This window comes from Callorhinus ursinus, unplaced genomic scaffold (assembly GCF_003265705.2).
Source record: "Callorhinus ursinus isolate GAN/ISIS: 27379988/994484 unplaced genomic scaffold, GSC_fseal_2.0 scaffold15, whole genome shotgun sequence".
Taxonomy (NCBI): Eukaryota; Metazoa; Chordata; class Mammalia; order Carnivora; family Otariidae; genus Callorhinus; species Callorhinus ursinus.
In genome coordinates, this window is record NW_027397077.1 from 45,530,732 (window position 1) to 45,554,878 (window position 24,147).

The window sequence follows — 24,147 nt, forward strand, 5'->3', positions numbered from 1 at the left end:
GTACCAGAGGGCACCTGCCTGTGCCTTTACATAGACGTGTGCACGCGGCCTGGCCCAGAGATGGGCTCAGACCCCCTGAGCAGGTGACCCGGGCTGCCACACGCACGTGTGTGCAGGCCTCCCCACGGGTGCCTCAGCCTTGCGTCTGCTCCAGCTCCTGTACACACTCAGTTGTGCAGATGCCCCTACAAACCCTGGCCCATTCAGGACGGCCCGGTGGTCAGGTGGAGACCTCCCTGCACACATCCCCTCCCAGGTTCACCAGCCCTCGTTCACAGCTCAGCCTCTGAGCAACTATTAACATATTTGTTCAGGGATCTGTGGTCTTAACCAGCAGCTTCCGAACTGCACTTACCAGGTTTGCCTGGGGAGGGGGAGGGACAGGCTGAGGGCCAGTGGTGGTGGTGGGGGGAGGTTTGCGGCTGTGACTCTCTGACTCCATTTCTGTCTTCTGTCTTCTCCAACTCAGGGACCTTTCTCTGTGATCCTGGGGGGCTCCCGTCCCCTCAAGAAGGCCTGGGGACCAACTCTGAGTGCACTTAGGGCCCCATGCAAGGCCTGCATCAGCCAAGGGCACCCCCCACCCCCGCCAGGTCATGCCTCCCACTGATGAGCTTGCTGTGAAGGCTGGCCTCATGCATTCTTCCAACAGAGTCAGCCAGCACTTATGGGGCACCTACTTTGTGCCAGGCTCTGTTCTGGGCTCTGTTCACTGGACATAGCAGTGAAGCAGAGACAGGCCCGTGCGGCCAGGAGCCTCATGCTCTTGTGGGGGAGCCTGTGATAACCAGGGAACCAATGAGAAATAGCCCTGCAGGTAACTAAACGAGGGGCCGTGGATGAGAGGGAGGTCACTGGTCCCTTCTGAGATGACACCTGAGTGGAGAGAAGGAGCCAGTAGGGCAACGTCGGGCAGAAGGGCGCCCCTGGCAGAAAGAACACCTGGTCCTAAGGCAGGAGAGGCCTGTGTGGGTGACAGCGGCAAGGAAGGGGTCGTGGGGAGTTAAGGAGGGGGAATAGGGGACAAGGTGGGAGGGCCATCGCCCCACTTCCTGCAGGGCAGCAGTGCCGGGATGAAGAGCAACCCTGATGGGCCGTGGGTGGCTCCCTGGCTCTGAGGGAGCAACTCCTCAGAGGGACATCCCCACTCTCAGAGCCCAGCCCAGTGATTCGTGAGGACACAACTTTATTGGTACCTGCCCTTCCCTCGCTCACTCCCTCTCCTGCTGGTGTTTCCTGGGGCCATCCCCACATGACCCACCCCCGAAGGTCAAGGTTGCCGGGGACATACAGGCCGGGCCAGTAAAAACAGCAGCGACGGAACCAGCTCCCTTTCTTGGGATGTGCTCCATGGCAGGGCCCCATGGGGATTCGATAGGGACTAACCCATCCAATCCCCGGCAGCCACGAATGCACGAGGGTGGGGTACCCGGCCATGTGCTCTAGGTGCTGCGCCAACTGCTGGGGATGGCGGTGAACAAACGCACAGAAACTTCTGTCTCTGGAGCTCATGTTCCCGTGGGGGACGCTGACAACAAGGGAGGTAAATAAGCAAGATATTTGGTGTGTTAGAAGGTAGTAATCATTAGGGAGAACACTAAAGGAGGGATGGGGAGTCTAGGCGGTGACCTTTGCAGAGGTACCCAGACAGAGCCTCAATGAGCAGGGGGAGGAAACAGGCTGACTGGCATCAGAGGGAACAGCAGGTGCAAAGGCCCTGAGGTGCGAGGCCAGTGGAGCTGTGGGTGTGGGGAGGGTAATAGGACAGGAGGTCCAGGAGGTAACAAGGCAGGCGTGTAAGCTTTATCCTGAGGGAGGTGGAGATCTGGGAGGGTTTTCCACAGGAGAAAGGCCTATGACAGGTGTGAACAGCAGTCCTCTGGCTGTCCTCTGGCTGGTGTGAAAGCAGACCACAGGAGGGAGGGCAGAGCAGGGGACCAGTGAGAGGTGCGGGCCTCTGTCCGAGCCACTGGCGTAGGGTGAGGAGGGACTGACTCTGGGTAGGTGCTGAGGCTGACTCCATGGGACCTGCCAAGGAGGGTGTGAGACGGAGGGCCGCTCTTGCTATCACCAGGTTTCGGATGGGAACACAGGCATGAGTAAGTAGCTCAAGGTCACGGTTAGTAAGTGGCAAAAATTGGTATATTTTTATATGAAATCTGCCTTTCGAAAATGCTGGCAGTAAAAATTTTTTATGTCAGGGCCGTGTGGAAGAGACAAGAGCTCACCCCCAGCCACTGCAGGGGTGTACTCCATTGGCATCGAGGAGCCAGGTCTCAGGGGGCACAGCAGGTGGGCAGCCGTGGGAATCCATCCAGATCCAGGGTGCTGATTTGTGCTGCACCCTGCTGGGCTGCTGAGGGAGGCAGGCAGAGGTGGCTCGTAGAGCATCCCAGGCCGGGGGTAATTGTGTGTGTGTGTGGTGGCGGGAAGGGCTGGGGGGTGCACAGAGGAAGTGCAGTTGGAGGAGGAGGGAACTGCCCAAAGCCCCACAGCTGAGATGCGAGTATTGGCTGTGGGAAGACTCCCAGAGGGGGCAGAACTGGGATCCATGGGTACACATGGGCATACATGGGCTCCTGTATGTCTACAACTGGGCCCAGGACCCAGAGCATGTCCCAGACTGGCGAGAGTCACTGCTGACTGATCCTGCCCATGTGCACTTTATGAGTCATAAACAGCAACCCAACTGCAACAGCCTTCAGCATCAAAGAGAATTTATTGCCTCACATAACGAGAGGATAGGCTTCAGGCAGAGCTGGATCCAGGTGCTCAGTGGATTCCTTCAGGTATCTGTTGCTCTTCGTCTCTTTGTCAGTCTTCCTCAGTGTAGATGTCCCTCTTTTGTGGTGTAAACTTCACTCCCTTCATGGTGACAGGATGATAATAGCAGCTTCAAATTAATATCAACCAACTCAGCAATCCCAGCTGGAAAACAGGACCTTGTTCCCAAGGGCTGCAGAAAAAAACCCAGTGACATGCCCAGCCCCCGCCACCCCCACATTTTGGAGGTGTGGAGGAACCCTGCCTGGGATCCTGGAACCAGTGAGACCTGGGCTTCTGTGCCTATGACCTGCTGAGTGACTGTCCCCTCCCTGAGTCCCCTCCCCTATAGCTATGAAGTAGGTACAGCCACAGTGCACAGAGAACAAGGACAAGATGCAGGCATTGTCTTGGGGGGCGATGGCACCACCCGGGAAGGTGCCTCAGTCACCTAGGGGAAATGAGGGTGAGGATTCGCACCTTGTGGGTGTCACGAGAGAAAGCGTGTGGCACACCCTGCCACGCCCACCCCACTCTGTACCAGCCCCCGCGTCCCAGAATCCTCTCTTTTTGGCTGGATCGTCACTCTTTTAGGGGCAAGCTGGGCCTGGAAGAATGAGCAGGAGAGGAGAATCGTGGGACGGGAGCTCCGGGCGGACCACAGCGTGAGCTAGGGTGTGGCAGCTAAGGTGTGGCGGTGGGAAGAGGCTGCCCCGAGGCAAGGGAGCCCCAGGGAGCTTGTTTGGAGCTGTCTTGGGCTGCGGTGGGCCTGGTGAGCGGGCAGGGGAAGCGGGGGGGGGGGCGGGGGGGGCGATTGGGCTGGCAGAAGGTCCTGCAAGGTGACCTCAGGCCTGGCCCTCCCTCTCCAGGTCACGGTCTCCCCCGGCTGCACCGTGAACAGCAGCGGCCCAGATGCCTTGGTGAGGGCTGCTGGCTGGGAGAACAGTTGCGGGGGCCCTGTCCAGAACCAGCAGCCTCAGTGTTTCCACCCGAGATGTGGGCACCCCCAGGCCTGGGCCTCTTTCCACTGCCTTCCGGCCACCGGGAGATGCTTGTCTGTTTTATCAGTGGCACCCCATGACTCTGACAACCGTCTCTCCTTATCAGCAGTCCCCCCGTCTGTCCATGGGGTGACAGGCGCCCCACTGGCCAGTGTGTCCACACTCAGACCCCCAGTTCCCAGGGAACTGCACCGGGCCCAGCAATGCGCTGGGACCCGGGCTGGGCATGTCACTGTGCCCAGGGCCGGGAGTTGGCAGAGGCCATGTCCCCCCCAACAGGGTTCCTGGTGCTGGGGGGGCTGAGGCAGAGGACCAAAGCCTCCCCCTGCCTCAGTTTCCCCTTTGTGAAGGAAGTCCAGGAAGCAGGGGTTCCCAGAGCGGTTCCTTGCCTCCCAGCCCATCCCTGAGCCAGGGGGCAGCGGTGCCAGGAGGGCCAGGGCACCACCCTCTGAGCTCCGGCCTCCTGTTGCAGCACCACTGTCCTTTGAGCCTCTTCCTCCTGCTCCGGCCATTGGCAGCCATCTGCGAGGGGAGCCCTGAGGCATCGAGAGAGGAGGGGCTTTGTTTGACGCCCCACAGGGAGACAGGCAGAGCATGAGTAGACCTGACACCAGGCGCTGTCAGGCAGAAGGAACACTGAGGGCAAAGGCCTGGAGAACGGGCGGACCCTCAGGGGACACTGGCCAGGCCTCCATGAGCTTGGACTCAGCCCAGGGGAGGCTCTGGAGCCCGGCTGCTGGGGGACCCCGAGGGCCCGGGTGGTGGCATGGCTACATTTCCCTGTGGCCTGCTGGACACAGAGAACTAGCGAATTGTGACTGGTCGGTGCCTGTCACCTGCCCCACCGGCCCGCGGCATGTCTGATGAGGGCGTGAGCTGCTTCATCTCAGCACACCCATTACACAGCAGTCCTGCCTGGTGCCCACCTACGCACCCCTGCCCTCAGAGCTGTCTGGCCCACTTCTGCCGGGACCCTGCCTGCAGCCCCCTCCCCAGCTGCCCCCCCATCTGGTTTTCCTCCTCCCTCCCCTGCTCCTCTGCCTTCTCTCTGGTCTCCCCTGCCACTGCCTGAGCCTTAGGCACACCCCCCCCTCCACCCAAGGGCTGTGGAGGGCAGACTCGGGGGTCCACACCATGCTCATCAAGGTGTCTGGCCCAAACCCAGCCCTGCTGCTGGGATCCCCTCTTGGTGGGCCCACGGTGGGCCCAGTGACCCCACAGAGAGGCTGGCCAGGCCTCCTGGGTCCCCTTCCTCTCGGCTCCCACCTGGGCCCAAGCAGTGCCAAGGCCAGCAGAGGACTTCATCTCGCGATCACTCCTGCCCTGCCTCCTCCTCCCCAGCTCTACTGAGCCCCCGCCCCATCCCCTCACCTGGCCTCGCAGGGCACGCCCTTCCTGGCCCGTGACCTCATGCGTCCTCCCCCTGGATGCAGGTCTCCCCCACATGGATCTGAGCAGGTCCCTCGTGATGCTGGTGGAGGTGGAGGCGGAGGTGGTGGTCTTGGGTGGGGGTGAGGTTGGTGGTCGTACAATGGCAGTCTAGGGACAGGGTAAGGAACTGGCGCGCGACATCCTGCTTGGGTAGTGACCTGGGAGGACACAGGATGGGTCAGCACTGGCTCCTGTGGCCTGGCCTGGACTCTGGCTCTGGAACCCTTGGGAAATTTGGAGCTCCGGGGGGAGGCCTGGCTCCTGCGCCCCACCTGGCCTGCCCCCCACCTGCCTTTCTGCTTTCAAGCCAGGAGCCTCTCAGGGCCTTGTCAGCCTCTGAGGGAACTTAAGAGGTGGGGTGAGGAGGGGGCCCTGAGAGGCTGCAGGGTTGGGGGGGCGGGAGGGTGTGATCGCAACTGGTGGGAGCAGACACGGGTGGACAAGGCAGGGAGAAAGGATTCGAGGAGAGGGCGACCCGAACTCCACTGGTGCCCTTGGCAGGGACCGGCCCACGGAGCCGCACTTCCAGCCCGCCCCTCCAATCTGCCCCCACCTCAGTGCGCTGCCCAGCAGGGCCTGTGCGCGACAGGCTCAGGGCCCCGGCCTCGGGCTGTGGCAGCTGGGAGGAGAGAGAGTGATGCGGAGACCCAGAGACAGGAGACAGGTGGTGCTGGAGGGAGCGAAGGCAGACCCTGCGGGGAGGCAAGCGGCCTGTGTGCCGCCACAGGGGCCACAGGGGCCATCGGCCTCCCCCAACCCAAATGGTCCGGCCACAGGCACCCTCACCGGCCACCTTCCTTAGCTCGGTGGGGCTCAGTTGGGCCCCGGGGAAGCTGACAGGACCCAACCTGGGGAGAGAGTGGGCGTGTGCAGGTCAGGGGAGGAGAGGCTTGGCCCCCTGCAGAGCAGGGTGGCAGTTAGCCCTGTTTGCTGGGGACTGTGCTGGAAGCCTGGAGGCTGAGGGCTGAGTCTGTGGGGTGTCCCTGGAGGGGCCAGGCAGGTGGCTGAACCTGGCCCCTTACCCCAGCCTCCCCAGGTCAGCCTGGGCTCCCAGCTGGCCTTTATCTGGAGCCCCAGCTGTGGCCACGGGAAGTGGCCGTTTCTCTCTGCTGTGCTGTCTCCCCACCAGACCCGGTGATGGTGATAACATGGGAGAGTGTGGGGGGGATTGAGCAATCCCTCCTGGTGGGGCACACGGGGAGGCTCCGGGGTGCATGACCTCTGACCTGCTGGCCCTGCGGGGGGTGGAGCGCAGGGCAGCCTGTCCTGCCTGATGGCTGCGCTACACACAGGAGGCCGCTGAGGGGCAGGGGTCGCAGGCCACACTGCATGGGCTCCGGGCTGCCTGCACCCACTGTATCCAGGGAGCACCGGGCGGTGAGCCCAGGGCCCGGCACATGGGAGGTGCTCAATAAATGTGGAATGACCAACTTTGGGCCTCTTCCCAAATCTATCCCTGTTCCCAGTTTTCACTCCCCTACGCTGGATCCCCAAACCTTCCCAGAAGCCCTCTTCTTCCTCCCAGGGCTCAGCCTCACCCCTCCCCTGCTCCTAGGCCAACTGACAACCAAAACCAATCCTGGGAGCCTTCCTCCAACCCTGTGGTCTCTGCCCCTCTCGGGTGAGGGTCCCTGACGTCCAGGCCCTGGACATTCAGAACTGGTATGAAGTTGGGGCCAGAGGGGTCTCTTGAAGCCCAGATCTGATGCACTCCCCTTGCTTACACCCTGCAAGACGACTGGCAGCAGGCTTCAAGGCCTCTGGCCCCACCCAGCCTGCCTCCACAGCGGCCTCCTTTGCTTCCCCTACCCCCACCACTGGCTCTCAGTGAGGGAATGGGCCTTGGACAGAGGAGCCCAGGGTTGGGGTCAGCTGCTCCCCGAGGGAGCACAAAGCACCCCCCACCCCACCGTCCCCTAGCTGTGGGCTGCTGCCTCCCCACGATCAAGCCCCAGTGCTGGCCGAGCATGGCTAATTAACGGCACGACTCTGTTATCAGCCAAGTGCTAATTACTCTTTTGAATCAGAGCTGCCTGAGTGGAGGCTCCTGGAGGCCCAGCAGGGGGTGGGGGGAGCCGGGGAGCTGGGGAGCCTTGACCTCATCCCTCTTCACACAGGCCCTATCTAGTGCTCTCCTCGAGCCTCTGCTGGATGGCACCGCTCCTCCTGGCGGACTCCTACTCTCTCTTCAAGACCTTGCCCCGGCGCCCCCTCAGCGAGAGGCCTCTTCTCACCTGTCATGGCCACGGAGGACGACATGGCTAACGTAGGAGCGGAGAGGCTGTGAGCAGGACTGGCCGTGGTCTCCAGAAGGGGCGCTGGAAATGCTAAATCCCAGGTAAAGGCAGAGGAGGCGGGGAAGGCCCGATGCCTGGATCAACCCGAGGGTGAGCTGGCACTGAGAGGGTCCTGGCTCAACTTGAGGGGGCCTCTGAGTCCCCAGAATGGGGGCAATGAGCCCCATTCCCATCCCACCAGGTCCTGGGAAACCAGGCCCCACCGACTCTCAAGCCCCTGTGGCCCAAGGGACAAACGTGTCACCACCCTGTGCACACTGGGCCCAATACCCTTCTTCTTCACCCCGTTCCCACACAGACACACCGGAGAGCCACAGCCTGACAGACTGCCCTCCCTGAGCACACACGGAGATACACACACACCCAAGACACCAAGGTCCATGCACACACCCAGCTGTCGACAGCCACAGATACCCGGAACACAGACCCACGCCCAAACACGCACCCCCACACACACACACGGGCAGGGCAGGAGGCCTGGGAGAACAGAAGCTGCCCCTTCTCCTGCCCCGGGCCCCCAGGGCTTCCCGTTTACGAGACTTTATCTATCAAAAATATATTAACCCAGAAGCCTGTTTCCATCAGAGTCTTGATTCCAGGGACATTTCCAGATAAGCCTTATCTCATTGCTGGTGCATTAGCCCCGCTGGTCGGGGGCCTGCCAATCATGGCCACCCCTCCTGCCCCAGCCCGTGGCAGGATGCCTGCCCATGACTTCATTCTGTATGCGCAGGCGGGCAGGCGGGGGCGAGGGGAGAGTTGGGCGGGGCACTGCTGCCCCTTGCCCCCCACCCCATCCCTCTGCCCGAAGCAGGGCCCCAGAAGGCACCTCTTTCCAAGGACACACCCAAGGCCTGAGGCGAGGGACGTGGGGATGTCTGGAATCATGCAGAGCCTGGATTCAAGTCCCAGCTCTATCTGAGGCAATGGCTATGGTCAGCCGAGCCCCAGTCCCTGCCACCTCCCACATCTACAGTTGAGGCAGTGCTTCCCAGACCACCCTTACGGGTAGAAGCGCAGATTCAGCAAGCTGATGTGTGTGAGGACGGCTGCAGGGGGCTTGCACTCTTTTCTGTAGCACCTAGAGCTGGCTGGGGAGCCAGGGGAAGGGGGACACTGCTGTGGGGGCGCCCCTGGACGCTGCTGGCCCCCACCCCTGCCCACCCACCCTGGCTGCACTTCTCCTTCAAGGGCTGTGTCCCGGCCTAGCCCGGCTAATGGGTGCTTGGGTTTCTTCTGATGCCAGGCCTGATAGAGGCCTCTCCCCGAGCAGGCTGCAGCCCGCACTCTCTGGGGGCCCCGAGGCTTCTGGGAGTCACACACGGGGCGGCCCCGCCTGTTCTCTGTGGCTCAGTGTCCTCCGCCTGAGTCTGCCTCCTCTCCTGTCTGCAGGCGAGATGGGAGGCAGGGAGAAAGCTGTGGGTGGGTGTGGGCATGTCAACAGAGGTCCTAGAAAAATGGCCAGTTTGGAGCAGAGCTGGGCCCTGGGGCTGTCTGCACCACTCCTGAAGGGCTCGTGGGCCCCTCACCTCCCAGTGGTGAGACCATGTCTGCTGGTCCCGCTTCCAGGGCTGCAGGTAATACGATGGGCAGCAGGGTGCCCAGTACCCGAACAACCCCACAAAGCAGCTGCTTTTGTTCTCATTTTTATACATGGGGGGACTGAGGCACAGAGGTCAGGGGACTTGCCCAAGATCACACAAGCAGAGGGGCCAGGATGAACAGGTGGTGGCTTGCGTGCACTCTGTTTCCCCTCCCCCATGGATCTGCTAGTCCCTGCTTAGTGACCCCTCTATGCCTGCTGGGCAGTGGAGTGGGGGGCTCTGCTGGGTCACATAACCCCTCATTTGGAGAGAGGGACAGTGATATGCCCAAGGGTAGGGCAGGACCCTGCCCCTGAGGCCAGGGCGACTCTCCATCTCAACTGGCAGGGACCCCCAGAAGGGGCCCAGAAGGAGGGGTCAGCCTCACATCCCTTGGTCAGGTAGGACTTGGCCTGGCTGGGGAGTACCCAGCACTCTGGCCTCAGTTCTCCACACATTGAGGATGATGCTAGAGGGAGTTTCCTCATCTAAGATGCAAGGCCTGGGGAGACCCCAGCTCCTCCCAGCTGTGTCCACTCCAAAGGGTTGATAGCCACGGGAGGTGACCAGCCTGGGACCTGTGCCCTGAAGCCCTGTGGGAAACCCTAGCTTTCTGCCTCACTGGCCTGGAATGGCTTCAGCCACATGGCACCACCTCCCTGGTGAGATGGTCTGTCCCACAGGGGTGGGGGTTAAATGAGAGTGGGCCTGGAGCCCGGTCCGCAGAGGGGTCAGGGCCAGGCAAGAAGTACCACTGCTGACGCTGGAGAGGGCCCCTCAGGCAGTGGCAGTGAGGCTCCAAGGGGCCAAGGGACAGCCGGCTCGAAGCACCCCCCACACCCGCCCACTCCCAGTTCATTCCCAGCCCAGGGGAACGTGGGGGCCGGGCCTGGACTCGCCCTGCCTACCCAGGCCCCTACTGCCACTCTCTGCTCTCAGCTCCAGGAAGGAACCACTCCAAGTCACTGGACTGCTACTGCCCCGCTAATACTTTCTTTGCTTTTAAGATTTTATTTATTTATTTGACAAAGAGAAAGCACACAAGCAGGGGGAGCAGCAGGCGGAGGGAGAGGGTGAAGCAGACATCCTGCTGAGCAGGGAGCCCGATGATGCGGGGCTCGATCCTAGGACCCTGAGATCATGACCTGAGCTGAAGGCAGACGCTTGACTGACTGAGCCACCCAGGCGCCCCGCCCCCCCGTTAATATTTTTGATGCCACTTTTGCAAATTGAAGCATAACGCACCAGGATGAAAGGGCAGCCTCTGCGTCTGTTTGGAGGCCAAATAAAGAAGCGCTGGAACATCTGTACATCCTACAAAGCTTTGATTTCTCTCATTCAGTTAGTTTCGCCATCGCGCCCTTTTCTGAGCATCCACAGCTCAGGCTGCGGGGTGGGGTGGCCTGTGGGCCAGGGCGGAGGAGCAAGGGTAGGGCTTCCTGGGCTTTGGAGGGGGCTGTGCTCATGGTCCCTGGCCCACAGGGTGCTCTGCACAGTGTTCTGTCACCTGCCCTCACCTCCACACCTTGGGGAGTATGGGCCCCAAACTCGAGGGCAGAGGCCTAGGGACTGCTGGTGTGGGGCCGGGGAAGCAATCCCTCCAGCCTGCCTCTGCCCTGATGCCCTGGCCGGGCACCTTGTGGCTCCCCAGCACTCCATGGATCCCCGTCCTGGCAGAGCCCTCTCTGGACTTGGCTGTCCAGAGAACCCCCCCACCATGTCCCTCAAGGCCCAGGAGACCCCATGGGCCACCAGCCTGGCCTAGGGGCCTGACACCCTGTGGACTCCTCAGCCCACTCCCACTGGGCTCTGAGTTCTGGTCCCTCCAGCTCTTCTCTGGGCGGGAACGCTGCTGAACCCCTTGACGTTCCCCTTGGGAACAGGCATGGGGAGCCCCTCCCAGTGAAATCACAGAGACCAACAGAGTGGGCAGACACCATGGGACATTTATTTGCAGCTGGTTAAGGGCCAGGCCCCACCTGGGGCAGGGTGTGGACTGGCCCTCCCATGGCTACCAGTGGGGCGGCCTGGGAAACACTGGCCCCCAGTAGGTGCGAGAGTGCCGGGACAGACCCTCTGGGCCCCAGCCCTGGTGTCACTGCCACCGCACCCCCCCAGGCTTTTCACCGGGGCTTAGCGCCAGGCCTAGGGCTCGTGTCTGCAGGGTCATGCGGAGGGACATACTGAAGGAGGTTGAGGCACATCTGGTCGGACACTTGGCAATGCAGCCCAGCCCAGGGCCTGGGCAGGGTCACTGGAACACTCAGGGAGACTGGACCATGCGCTTGTGGGTATCAAAGACGTAACGCTTAAAAGACAGGCTTAGGGCCACGTGCTGCGCAGGCTCGGACCGCTCAGCCAGCTCCTCCAGCTTGGCTGCTTCTCCTCGGCCGGCCCGGCCCCGCTTCTTGAGGGTGGGTGTTAGAATCTTCTTGGACTCGGAGCTGAGGCCACCTGCAAGCACAGAAGGAGAGCCTATTACTCCGCCACTCCCTAGCCTGTGCACTCACCACCCTGGATGGGGACCCACTCAGACCAGCTCTGTACAAGCAGAGGGAGTCTCCTAGGCCCATCCCTCACACTCTCCTAGGCTGAGCCAGGACCCCAGTGCTACCCTGAGCTCACCCTCTTCTGCCTCCTTCCCCAGCCAATGCCCTGAGGCCTAGGGTCCACTCTGCCACCTGAATCCCTACATTCCAGCCCCTCCCCCACCATGCTAGTCCATGTCATGGGCCTGTCCAGCTTGGAGCTCAGCAGGGCTCCCCACCTCCATCTCCCAGCCCCCTGCCCACCCATCCACTCTGTACTCAGGCTCCTGTGCGGCTCAGCCCCACACTTGGTGGCCATGTCCTTCTGCTCTAAATGGTTCCGTTGTTTCCCAGGACACTCACGCTAAAACACATACACTGGAACTTGACATTTGAGGCTCCCTGGGCTAGGTGTTCTCCAATTGCCCCTGGAGATCCACTCTGCTCCTCTGCGTGTTTGGGAGGCTGACCTCTGCAGACAGCACGTGGGCTCCTGTGCCCTCTGGCTTCTGGTTGGGTTCAGCCAATGGGAGCCCCAGCAGATCAGAGGGTGGGAGGAGAGAGCAGCTGGGGTATTGATTTCTGTTCCCTAAGGCCAGATCTCCTATTGGGGAGCCTTCTCCCTGGGCTTTTGCAAACGGGGCTCCTCCACCCCCATGCAGGGGTGAGAGTGGCCCCCACTGGTTTCCATCACATCTTACCAGCTCCTTTAAACAACCACCCTCTGTTCACTCCCTCCACTATGTTCAATATATGGACTTTAAATTCACCCTCTCCAGCCAAATGATTGAGTGGAAATCAGTTTCTTGCTAAGACCCTAAGGCTAACCCCAACTCTCCAGGCCCCTTCACCCATTGCTTTTGTGCATTCCCTGCTGCCTTGAGGAACACGTGGCCAGTCCTGGGCTCCCTGCAGTCACACTTATGAGCCTCTGCATAGGCTGTCCCCTCTGCCTGGAACGCCCTCCCCCACCCCTTGCCAATGTTAGAAGTCTCACTTTTCTTTGAGCACCAGGCTGCAATCCTTGAGCACCAGGCTTTCTCCGGGGCTAGTCTTTATAAGGAAACTGCTTGGTAGCAACATGGTGCAGCGTCTTTGGGGGCTGCTGGCCAGGGTGAGTGCTCGGCTGCTTCGAGCATGGGTGGGGAGGCTCTGGTTCCCCCAAGGCTGTGGCCAGGCCTCAAACCAGCTCTGTACAAGCAGAGAACTCTGGAACAGGCTGCTCACAACCCTGCTGAGGGAACCTGGTGGGAGCAAGCTGGCAAGGCTGTGGGGGTGGGGCGGAGCAGAGGCGGTGCCATGAGACTTGCATGGGGCAAGGAGGCCCAGTGAGTGGCAGCTCCAGGAGCGACTACTGGGAGAGCTGGGTACACAGCCTTCATTCCCTGGCAAGGGGCAAGTGAGGTGGAGCCCAGCCCACACTGTGCTTGCCAAGAGGGGTCCTAGCTGGCCTGTGTCCCCCCACTTTCTTCCAATATGCACAGAGGGGCTGTATTGGCCAGTGGACCTAGAGGCTGAGTCCAAAGCTGGCGGGAAGCTGGGGGTAGGCACCAAGCAGAGGACTCCCTTCCCTCTGATCTGTGTCTGCCAGTGCCTAAAGGGCTCCCTTCCCTCTGATCTGTGTCTGCCAGTGCCTTAAGGGCATCCTCCTTTGCTCCAAGGTTGGCCGGGTGTTAGCGGTCTCCCTGAGAAGCCAGATGTGATGTTCTGGTGTCAAGCTTCAGTGGCCAGGAGGACCTTTGCTCATCATGTCTCCACCAGGTGGGGAGCTCTGGGAGGCAGGGGTGTGTAGATTATTCTGCTCAGACCAAGCACTTATGCATGTTTGCTGAAGCAACCCCTTCATCTTACAGAGGAGAAATCGGAGCCCCAAGGAGGGCACGGACTCCATCCAGGCCCCACAGTGAGTCAGGAAGGGCGAGGGTTTGAACTCTGGGCTTGCACCTGCTGGCAAATGCAGGTTACTGCTCCCAAGCCCATCACTCAGTGGGGGTCCACCTTCGGCAGACTCCTGAAGATGATCCTGCAGGGGAATATAGGCTGTGAGAGCACCCTGGATGTTTAGAAAGGTGACCAGGAGGCTGCTTTAAGGCACACTGGAGAGTCAGCCAGGGATCCTCCTCTAAGAAGGACTCGGTCTCCCTTCCACAGGCAGAGGTGAGACTCCTGGCCTCTCAAAGCCTGCACCCCCCAGGAAGGCCGGACTCGTGGCTGATGTGAATGGGGCTCTGGGATGCTAGGGGCCTGCGGGACCCGAACCAAGGGGAGCCGTCCTCCGGCTGGGCAGCACGGTGTCTGATCGCAGGCCCCACACCCAGCCAGTCAGCGTACCTCTGGGATGGGGTGTGGGAATGGCCCCAGGCCAGGCCCCTAAGCTAGTGCCAGGCCCGCAGGTATCTGCCTCCCCAAATTGGAGCCCCGGCCTTCCTTTTGCAAACAGAGAAGGTGGCTGGCACCAGACCCTGACAAATGGCATGGGCAGCCTGTCTCCCTCTGGTGCCAGGAGGTCTGATGGCTGAAGAGGTGCGGGGCTCCCCGGCGTCTGCGCCGGGCTGGGGAGACAGGCGTGGCCCAATCGGCAGTCCATCTCGCCCGCGCTGGCTCCCATTACACACGGTGCATACCTCACACTGCCCAAAGCAGGCAGACCCAGAAAATCTCTCTGGCACTGGCGAAGATGTGGCCATTTAATTGCTCTTCTGAGATGGTCAGGCTCATTTTCCTCCGCTCCGTTTGGGGGTGGCTTGGACACAACGCCCAGAAAGCCTTACCAACGGGTGAAGCTGTGGATTTGGAGCAAATGTCCCTGGGAGCCACTCTGTTTTACACTGGCCTTTCTCCCCCTTAGCCAGACAGCCAAAGGAGGGAAGTGAAGGGCAGCTCAGGATGTTGGGGGTCGGAGCGGCTGCCCACACTGAGCTTCTCCCAACCTGCCCCTATGTCTTTCCCTGGAAAACATTCACACAGTGCTCCAGGACTGGAAACAATGGTGGTGAACACACAGACCAGGGCCTGGCCCCCATGGAGTTTACAAGTCTGAGAAGGGGCAGAGAGAAGATAGGCCAGCAAGATAATCCAGATAGCCACCAAGGCAATCAAGGAAGCAAAACTGCTGTGTCACCAGGAGGGGAGGGTGGCCAGGTTGTATGTGCCCAGGGCTGGCTTTTCTGAGGAAGAGTTCTGAACGGGGGTGGGGTGGGGGGGTGGGGGGGGTCCAGGTGACAGGGACTGGCTGCATGGGGATCCTGGGCAAGGGTCCACAGGCAAAGGGAATCTGAGTGCCCAGTTCTGGCAGGCCAGGGTGGGGGAGGGCATGAGCATGATGCTTGAGGATGTGCAGCTGCATGCTGGGAGGGCTGCAGGGAGACCACAGCTTACCACGTCCATGTCATGCAACCTGTGTGCCAAGTTCTTGGGGGCCCAAACCAGGGAGGGTCCCAGAGACCTTGGGGGACCCAGAGTGGTGAGGGCGGCGGCCAAATGCCAACTGTCCACCTGCCTGGCGTCCAACAGGGCTCCTGACACTTCCCGTAGGCCCCGGGGAGACAGAGGCAAGCAGGACCGTCCTGCTCTCATGGAGCTACCATCTTCTCCTAGGGACCGCCCTCTGAAGCACCCTCTGGTAGGCCACATAGGTCGGGCAGCTGCGTGTTGCCCCTTCTGGGATGGCCCCTGACCTGGGGAGCATGCTCGGAGCTCCTGGCCGCTGACTCCTGCACCCCTCTCCTCCCACGTGACCTGGCCCGTATCGCGTCCCCTCACCCCAATACACCAGGTGCATTCCCACCTCAGGGCCTTGGCATTCACTGGTTCTTCCGTTGAAAGATCCGCCCCAGGAGTTCCACTGGCTCCCAGTTCCACCGCCTAATCGCTGTGCAAATGTCACCTCCCGGTGAGGCCTTCCTGACCACCTTCACCCCCGCTGCCCCAACCCCTCCTACCCAGCTCTATTTTTTCCAAGCTATTATCACCTTCCAACACATCGCTGTGAGTTCCTCATTCTGATGTCTGTCGTCTGTCCCTGCCAAAATGCAACTTCTACCATGGCAGGGATTTTGTCTCTCTATGCACGGCTGGAGGCCCAACACCTCGAATGACCCCTGGCTCAGAGGAGGGGCTCGAAGAATACTACCAAGGAATAAGCACCGGCTATGAAGCTCCCGCGATGGTCACTGCATGGACCCAGCAACCCATCCTAGGCATTCAGTCCTAACAAGGAAACAGATGTGTACACATGGATGTCCCCACGCATGCAGGCTCTTAGCCCTCACAGCACGGTGGGGAAGACGCCGAGGCCCAGGCCAGTAACTGGCCCCAGGCCACACAGGTCTGGAGAGGCAGAGCTGGGCTCGGTGAGGTGACTTGGTGCCAAGGTCTGGGTGCACCACCGAGGCCTGTGAAGTTACAGGGGCGCAGAGACCCACAGGAGGGCAGTCAGGATAGGACCGGCGTGCATTTGCTGTGGCAAAATATTCCGGGAGATGAAGTGACACCTGAGAAGCGCTTAAAGTTACACAAAGACAAACTTACAAGTTAATTGGAAAAAAAAAATCCCACAGGAATAAAAATTGTTGGAAGAGTTCTGCTCTAACTCTGGGTTGCAGAAAGAAAAGACTAGAAGACTATCCACTAGGCTGTCAGAGATCAGAAGTTACAGGCAACGCTTTCTTCTTCCATCTACTTTTCTCTGCTTCCCAAGGTTTCTTTCTTTCTTTTTTTTTTTTTTAAAGATTTTATTTATTTGAGAGAGAGAGAGAACAGGAGCCAGGGGAGGGGCAGAGGAAGAGGGCGAAGTAGACTCCCCACTAGCCTGACGTGGGGTTTGATCCCAGGACCCTGAGATCATGACCTGAGCTGAAGGCAGACGCTTAACTGACTGAGCCACCCAGGTGCCCCTCTGCTCCCCAAAGTTTCTCCTGTGAGCCTGGGTGCTCATGGGACCATCTACCCGGGGCCACCGGCATGAGCTCTTGCACCCAGGCCTGAGCCTGGAGGAAGCACAGTGCCACCCACTGCAGTCTGGCTGCTGAATGCATGGGCACATGGGGAGGCAGTGGGGAGGGTCAGAGGGCTCCAGGGGGGGTGGGCAGGGGAGGAAGGGGAGGGTGGGAAGGGGCCGTCACCCTGGGCCAGGTCTGCCTCCACGTCCTGGTTAAGGCTGTCAGAGCTGCTGTGGGCCAGGAAGCTCACTGCTGTCTCTCGGCCAGTGGGGTCATCTCTGCAGCAATCTGGCTCTGCCTGCTGAAGGGCGGGCTGAGCACAGCCTCGGGCCATGCTCATGGCTCCTCCATGGCCACTGGAAGTCCTTGATTTCTGACGCTACTGCTCCATCAAGAGCAGCGGGTCTGAGAAGGGGCAGAGAGAAGATGAGGGGGGGCACAGGCTTAGGGCATCACCTTCCACAACCTCCTGGGCGTCCACACCCTTCTCCCTGCCCTTGCTGCCCTGTCCTGGTGGAGGAGGCCTCTGGGGGCACTCCCCCGGGGGACCTCCTCCCTCATCCTGCCCCCAGCTGTGGAGGAGTTGCTCAAAGGCTCATGTGGAGCTCTGGACTTGGTTCCACCGACAGGATAAAGTCTATCTTCTTACTTGGCATCCAAGACCCTGGGCCATCCAGTGTGTGCCTCTCTCTGTGTACTCCCATTCCCACTCTCATTCTGCTGACATTTCAGCCAGGAGAAACCAAGCAGGGCCTCCAACTAGTTCCCTGTGTCTGGAATGCTCTTCCCTGCCTTTCCTGTCTGGCTAATGCCTACTCTGCCACTGTCTCTCCATGGGAAGGTTTTCCTCACCTGCTTAGGCTGAGCAGGATCCCTCTTGGAACACTACTTGGCAGCATGATTTTTGCTTTTTGCATCCCTCTTCCCCGGTGGCCTGTAAGGGGTGGGAAGGGACTGCCCCTGCAGTGCTGGGCACAGGGCCTGGCAGGCAGGCTCAGGGACGGTTTGCTGGATGAAGGCAAAGGGAAGGAGCTGCCTTGCCCAGGCGTGCAGGGCAGCAGAAGTAAGAGAAACGCTCCCACAGAGCCCTTGCCTCTGTCTGCAAGTTGGCAGCCCAAGGAGATGCCCAGGCTCGGATGGCAGGCCCCCTGCTCCCTGCGACCTGGAGCCTGGCTCCCTACCCAGCAGGGTGCACACAGAGTAAAATGAACTACGTGTGTGAAGCGCACACCACGGCCATTACTCCAGAGGGCCTCAGCACACATGTCTGGCTCCTTCTCCCCAAACCTCAGGATTCCTGGAGTTGGGCTGCCCTGCTCCATTCCCCAACAAGCCTGGGCCGGGATGTGGTGGGGGTGGGCCGGCATGACCCCAGGGTGACGCCGCTCGCCATGGCTTTCCTTGGGGACACTCTCCCAGGGCCGGGCTGGCCTTTCTCACCGAGCGCCAGCTCCACACAAAGGCACAGTGGGCTGGAGGCTGCTGGGTCTTGGCTTGGGCCAGGGGTAATCAGGGAAGAATGCGGGAAGCACAACTGTTTCCCAAGCCCTGGCCGCGGGTGCCGCCCTGACATGGCCATCAAAGGCCGGCAAATTGCCTCCAATTGCTGGCGTCGCTTTCATGTTGGGGGCCAGGCTGGAAGAGGGGCCTCCACGCTGGTGGGCGGCTTACTCCCCCCAGTGGGAACTGAGCCCTTGCAAGCAGCTTGGGGTCATGGGCCCCCTCGGTGGACCCATGGGGCTGTAGCCAACTCCAGCCACTCCAGCTTCCCCTCCTGGAACAATCAGCTTTGCAAAGAGCCGAGATGACAGGGCAGAAGGAGAGCCGGGGCAAGGGATGGGGGGCCCTTTTTGGGGTCAGTATCCTGGTGATGACGGATGGGTTGGGGAGCTCAGAGGGACATGCCTGGCAGCTGTGCTGGGCTGACGTATGGGGTGGCTGGGATGGATGGTGGTGGAGGGCCTCAAATCTAGCCAGTCCCTGAGTCTAGACTGGACGCTGGGCTTGTGGGCAGGAGGGGCTGCCCACAGGAGGGAACCTCTGTCAGCGAGGCGGGGGTCCCACGGCTGCACTGTTAACCCAGTGGCCTGCAGTGTCAAACTTCCCCGGAAGAAAGAGAGGTCTCTGCCTGCCTGCCCTGTTAATGAAGCTGCCCCACAGAGGTCACACGTGGTCACAGGAGGTATGGGTGGCACGGCGCCTGACGAGACCTCTGATGTGGCTGATGTGTCGGCCCGTGCAGGATAGACCACTGAGGGGGAGGCTGGAGGTTAGCCTGTCTGGGAGGGGGCTGAGGGGGGCAGAAATGGGAGGCAGACTCAGCCAGGGCAGAAATGGCCCTGACATAGGGCAGTAGGGCCCCGTCATGTCTGATTTGCATGGGGCTGTTATGGCCACCCCATCCTGCAGCTATGTATGCTGAGGTGCAAGATCTTGCCCACGGCCCCACAGTAGTTGGTGGAGGAGCTGAGATTTGAACCCAGATTCCTCTGCAGGCCAGTGGCCCAGGGCGGCGTGGGCCCTGTACAAGCTTAGCTCCGACAGCACCAGGGGAGAGGAGAGGCCCAAGGAGGCCAGGCAGTCTGGTTCTCAGCACAAGGCCCAGAGGCGAGCTGGCACTCGAAGGGCCTAGAGTATTAGGCAGAGCCTGACCGGCGGCAGGGGCCAGTAGGAATGCTGCGGGTACAGAGAGGCGAGAATGGCCCCGAGGGCAGCCCTTGGGGACACCAGTCAGCTGGCTTCCTTTGCCGAGGCCCCTGACCCCATCTGTGAGAGGTGCTGGTGGCCACGGAGCCCCCCTCCACCCTCTCTTTGTCAGCCCGGTTTTCCGCATTTATCCTGGGGACTGCAAGCCTTGAAAGCGCTGGTTGGGGCTGGGAAAGCTGCCTGGTTTTCTCTCCTTTCTCTTCCTGCTATGGATCCTGTATGTAAACAAAGATGCAATTTGCTTTAAAAAGATAAGGTGATTAAGTTTTTATCAGACATGTACTCTGCTGTCCCTGCAACAAAGGGAATGAGGGGAAGGCGGGCGACAGAACAGGCCCTTTATTGGAATCGTGCTCTCTCTGAGGCTCTCGAGCGCACACTCAATGGGCTCCTCGCGGCCCCTTTGATTGGGTGGAGGCGAAGCAACGGGCGCCCGCACCCCCATTTTGATGTCTTAATGTTGCCTAATTCCTCCTTTAATTTATATTAAGCTTCTTAGCAGCAATGATGAATTCTTCAAAAACAAAAAAGGACCCTTTGCACAAATCTTTCCCACACCATGTAAATTGAAATTATAATGTAGTCAAGCCTTTGGAGATTGGGGGTGCGTGGGGAGGGAAAACCAGCGCATTATGTGTTAGGAAGGATTTTGTTTTAAGGCAAAAACAAAACCATTCTGAGAAAGGAAATGACTTGGTTTCAAGAATCGGAGGCTCCATGATGAGAGGGGCAGCCCAGGTGGAGGAAAGTTTGCTGTCACACAGTGGGAGAGTGAGGGGGCAGCTGGTGTGGGGCTGGGGGCATTCTGAACTACTCAACACCATCCAGTGTCGGGTCCCACCTGTTCCTCCCAGGGGCGGCCCAGGGCCGGCATGATTCCCGCTCACCTAGGGCAGAGCCTCATCCTCCCCCCCACCCCCCCAAAGGGGCTGTGGGGTGGTCACTGAGGCTCGTTGTCCCCGCAGCCTGGGGCTCTACAGCCCACCCGGGTCATTCCTCATGTGTAGCCCAGAAGCTCAGGCAGGGCTCAAACCCTTGCTTGAGTCTACCCAGCCCCGAGTGGGGAGTCTGCCTGGCATCTCTGGTGGCTGGCCTTGCACTCCATGAGGGCCCCTTCCCTCAGGGTTCCCTCAGGCCCCACAGGAGCAGGTTGCTGCCACTGGGGCCTCGGGTGCTGGCTTCCTGGCATGAGCTGCCATGCTGTTCTCCTGCCAGCACCTTCTGATCTGTTCTTGGGTCTCCTGCTGAAGAGATCTTTCCAGAACAAAAACCTGATCATCCCTCCCAGCTCAAAATCTTTAGCCATTCCTCAGGCAGGTGTCCAAATTCCTCTACCCAGTTCCTCCCCAACTACCTTCTGCAGAGGCAGTGTGTCCTTACCTCCACCACTCACCCCTACACAGCTCCCCACCCATTCACAGGGCCTCACTGCTCACCTCTGCACAGGGTCCCCACACTCACCCCTGCTTAGGGCTCCCCACTCACCCTGCCCTGGCTCTGTACTGGTGCTCTCTCATCTTCGGGTGACCCACAAGACTTGTCTACCTGGCAAACCTCACTCCTTTGGTTTCTCAGCAAAAGGCTTAGCATCTTGGCTCGGCATTCTATGATGCCTTCCAGGCCTCCATCCTCCAAGGACACCACAGCCTTCCACACTGCCTCAAGTCCAGACCCTGTGTCCTCTGGAGACAAGGTGTAGCCTACAGCAGTGGCCAGAGCAGCTCCAGGAAGGGGTGCTACTGGGCACCTAAGCCCACCTGCATTCTGCCCCATCTACCAGTAGGCTGGGCGCTGACAGCTGGCTCTCTCCCAAGGGTGACCCCTCAAAGGGTCAGAGCTCACCCACTTGTCCGTCTGGCTCCTAATCACCCTCCCACTGCTGGGTAGCCAAGTCAGGCCCTGTCAATCTGTAGGAGGCTTGGGGAGCAAGAGGTTGGCCAACTGCCCACTGGCCTGCTAGAGGAGGTAGGAATGCACTAGCCCTTTCCTTCCCAACATGCCACGTCTGCCTAGATCGAGAGGCCTGCGCCTCAGCACCCAGGGGACCTGGACCCTAGTCCCAACCCCTAGGCTCATGCTCCCCATCAGCACAGGTGGTACAACCATGTGGGTGGGGACCTGACTGTTCAGAGGGAATGGGCCAAGTGCTCCATGAGTGGGGATGTGCCAGACATGGGGGGGGGGGGCACTGCAACCTGGGGATGGAGCTGAGCTGCCTCTGAATGGCAGTTTCCAGAAGGGGAGCCTGGACAGTAGTGTCCACAGGGACTCCTTCTGGCTGGCCCTCTAGGCTGAGGTTTGACAAAGTCTCTAGGTGGGGAAGCAGGGGTGAGGCAGGCTTCACAGGTCAGTGCCTAGGTCAGGGACCAGTTAGGTCACCTGCCTCCACCTCTGCCACCACTGTCATAGGACACTGCTTAGCTAATGTCCTCCTCAACACACCACCCAGCCAGGTGGGTTCAGTCAGCATCTCATTGAAGCTTCCAGACATCCTATAAGTCACTTTCTAGGCAGGGGAGGTGACTGCCCAAGGTCACACAGCTGGTAAATGGGGAGTGGCACTTTGCATTCAAGCCTATGGCTTTACAAAGCTGTCCGCCCTGCTGCAGGCCTGAGAGTCTAGCCATGGGCCTGGCCACCCAGGGCCCTGCTGCTTCTCACTGGGAACAAAGCAGCAGGGACAGCAATGCCATGGGTGGGGTGTGGGACATAGGGGGCTGAGGCTACTGCCGCTGAGGGTGGGGAGGAGATGGCAAAAGGCAAGGGTGTTGGCATGACTGGGGACCGCGCTAACTTGGGCAGCAGGCACCTCCCACCTGGCACCTCCCAGGCTGGGGGACCTTGTCTCCTGAGACTTCCAGGCTTCATGCACCTCCGTGTTCTGGGTTCCACAGTGGGGACCACTGGAACTTGGCCACTGCCTTGAAAGACTCTGAGGGCGGCCTAAATGGCAGAGAGGGGGTTTGAAGTTTTCAGAAAGACCATCTTGTATGATCTCAATAATCACGAAAAGAACAACAACGGTAAGCCTAGCCAGCATTCACTGTGCCTTTATTATCTGCCAGGCCCTATTCAGAGTGCTTCTGTACACGCTGCTCCTCCATTCCTCAACTGCTCCCTGGGTGTTGACTCCATTAATACACACGGAAAAAAGAGGCACAGAGGGGGCGAGTACGAGCCCAATGTCACACAGCGAACATGTGGTGGGCTGAGCTCAAACTTGCTGTCTGGTTTCAGACTCTGCTGCACCACATGCTGGTGCCCGTGGGGCCACCCTCAGGCACTGGGCCTGCCCCGACATGACCTCTCTCAAGGGTGTACATGAGCTCACTTCCCTGACTGTGACTCTCTGAGGACAGAGATTAGATCCCAGAGCCTGGCACAGTGTCTGGCCAGGGAAGGATCAGAAAAGCACTTTTCCGTGCCTTAACCTGTGCAAAGAGTGCTCAGTACCCACTCCATCATTCCAAGAAACTGAGGCCCAGGGATCTGAAATGAGTCACCAAAGGTCACACAGCTAGTGGCAAACAAGTGATCATACATCCTCATTACTATTTGGATCCCAAGTTCTTTTCCAGGTAGCTGGAGGAAAGGGGTCTCCCTTCTTTCAGACGGCACTGCAGAATGCCACCTTTCTGCTGGTACCGATGGTGAGCTTGACTTTGCCAATGATGTGCACACACATGTATGGGCACACATACGCATAAGCATGCACGCTCCCAGAACACAATGGCCACCAAGTCAGTCTTAGGTAATGGTCAGAGGACAGTGACCAGGGCAAGGAGCTTTCCTAGAGACAGGCCTCAGTGAGAGCAGGGCAAGCAGGGGAGGGTGGGGGATGGTCCACAGACACAGAGCTCTGAACCCATGGCCCAGGTCTGGATGCCAGGCCATGTGACATGGTGGCCTTACTGCCCTGCTCTGAGCGTTGGTGTCTTCCTCAGTCAGGATGAGGGACGGCAGGGGTAAGGCCTACAGCAGAGGCTGCCTCCAGGAGACCACCGGCTGGTCCCGGACTCTCTTCAACCTGCCCCTCCATGCAGAGGCCAGGATTCGTCCCTCGCGCCGGTGCCCTCCTCCATGGACGGCCCCTCAAGGCCAGCTGTGGGGGAGGGGCTCGGTTCTTGGTGGCCCCCACGGAGATGGTTCCCGCCACGGAGGGAGCTGAATTTTAATACTCCAAACACTCACTCCCTAAATGTGTACACTCTTTAACAGCAGTTAATCTTCAATTAAAATACCTAGAGCAGAAACTAAGATAACTGGTTTAAAAGGTAGAGCTTATTGACAATAAAAAGTCTTCTTCATATTGCTTTTCTTTAAAAAAAATTCCACATATTAAAAATGTCATTTTTATGACTTGAGGGAAAAAAACCTCATCCAGAATAATGAAGGCGAACAAAGGCCCGGAGAGCAGTCATCTTCCAGGGCCCATATGCGGCATCCTGATTACTGTATCAGCCCCGTTTCCAGAGTGGAGGGAGAGGTGGGCGGGCAGGCGTCGGGGCTGGCTGCCCTCTCCAGCTGACAGGGAAGGGCGGGTGGCGAGCTTTGGGGGTCCCTATCCACACTCTTGATTTGACAGCTGCAGGCTCCGATGATTTACCTCCTCCCCGACCCGTGAAGACGGCAGCTGCGGCGAGCACAGGGGTGCCCACCCTCCACACAGACACACGGGGCTGGGAGCGCACACACATCTCACGGGCAGGTCCCAGGCTTGGCTGGTGGCTCTCAGGCCCTCAGAGGCTGGTGTGTGCGCGGGGCTGATCCACCCACGCAGCATGCCAATAGCCAGCATGCATGCTGAGGCTGGCGGGACCTTATTGCAGTAGTGTGCAGTAGTCAGGCTACAGCTCTTGGCTGTGTGTGCAGTAGTCAGTCCACAGCTCTTGGCTGTG

General features: G+C 59.9%; 1 protein-coding gene and 1 long non-coding RNA gene across 3 annotated transcripts in view; both read right to left on the bottom strand.

Moving 5' to 3' along the window:
- Nucleotides 1-2,712: 2,712 nt before the first annotated feature.
- On the bottom strand, nt 2,713-7,820 carry LOC112834059 (uncharacterized). The gene is made up of 3 exons (XR_003210779.2): nt 7,430-7,820; nt 5,136-5,353; nt 2,713-2,956 (listed from the first exon to the last, which is right to left on the bottom strand). It is a non-coding gene; the product is annotated as an uncharacterized lncRNA (long non-coding RNA).
- Nucleotides 7,821-11,001: 3,181 nt separating this feature from the next.
- EEFSEC (eukaryotic elongation factor, selenocysteine-tRNA specific) overlaps nt 11,002-24,147 on the bottom strand; it is a 257,514-nt gene continuing 244,368 nt past the window's right edge. Inside the window, exon 7 of one of the 2 annotated variants that reach the window (XM_025885449.2) lies at nt 11,002-11,529. In XM_025885449.2, the coding sequence (XP_025741234.1) occupies nt 11,339-11,529 (191 nt within the window). In that variant the 3' untranslated portion in view covers nt 11,002-11,338. The remainder of the gene's footprint in view (nt 11,530-24,147) is intronic. The other variant, XM_025885451.2, reaches the window with a different exon arrangement.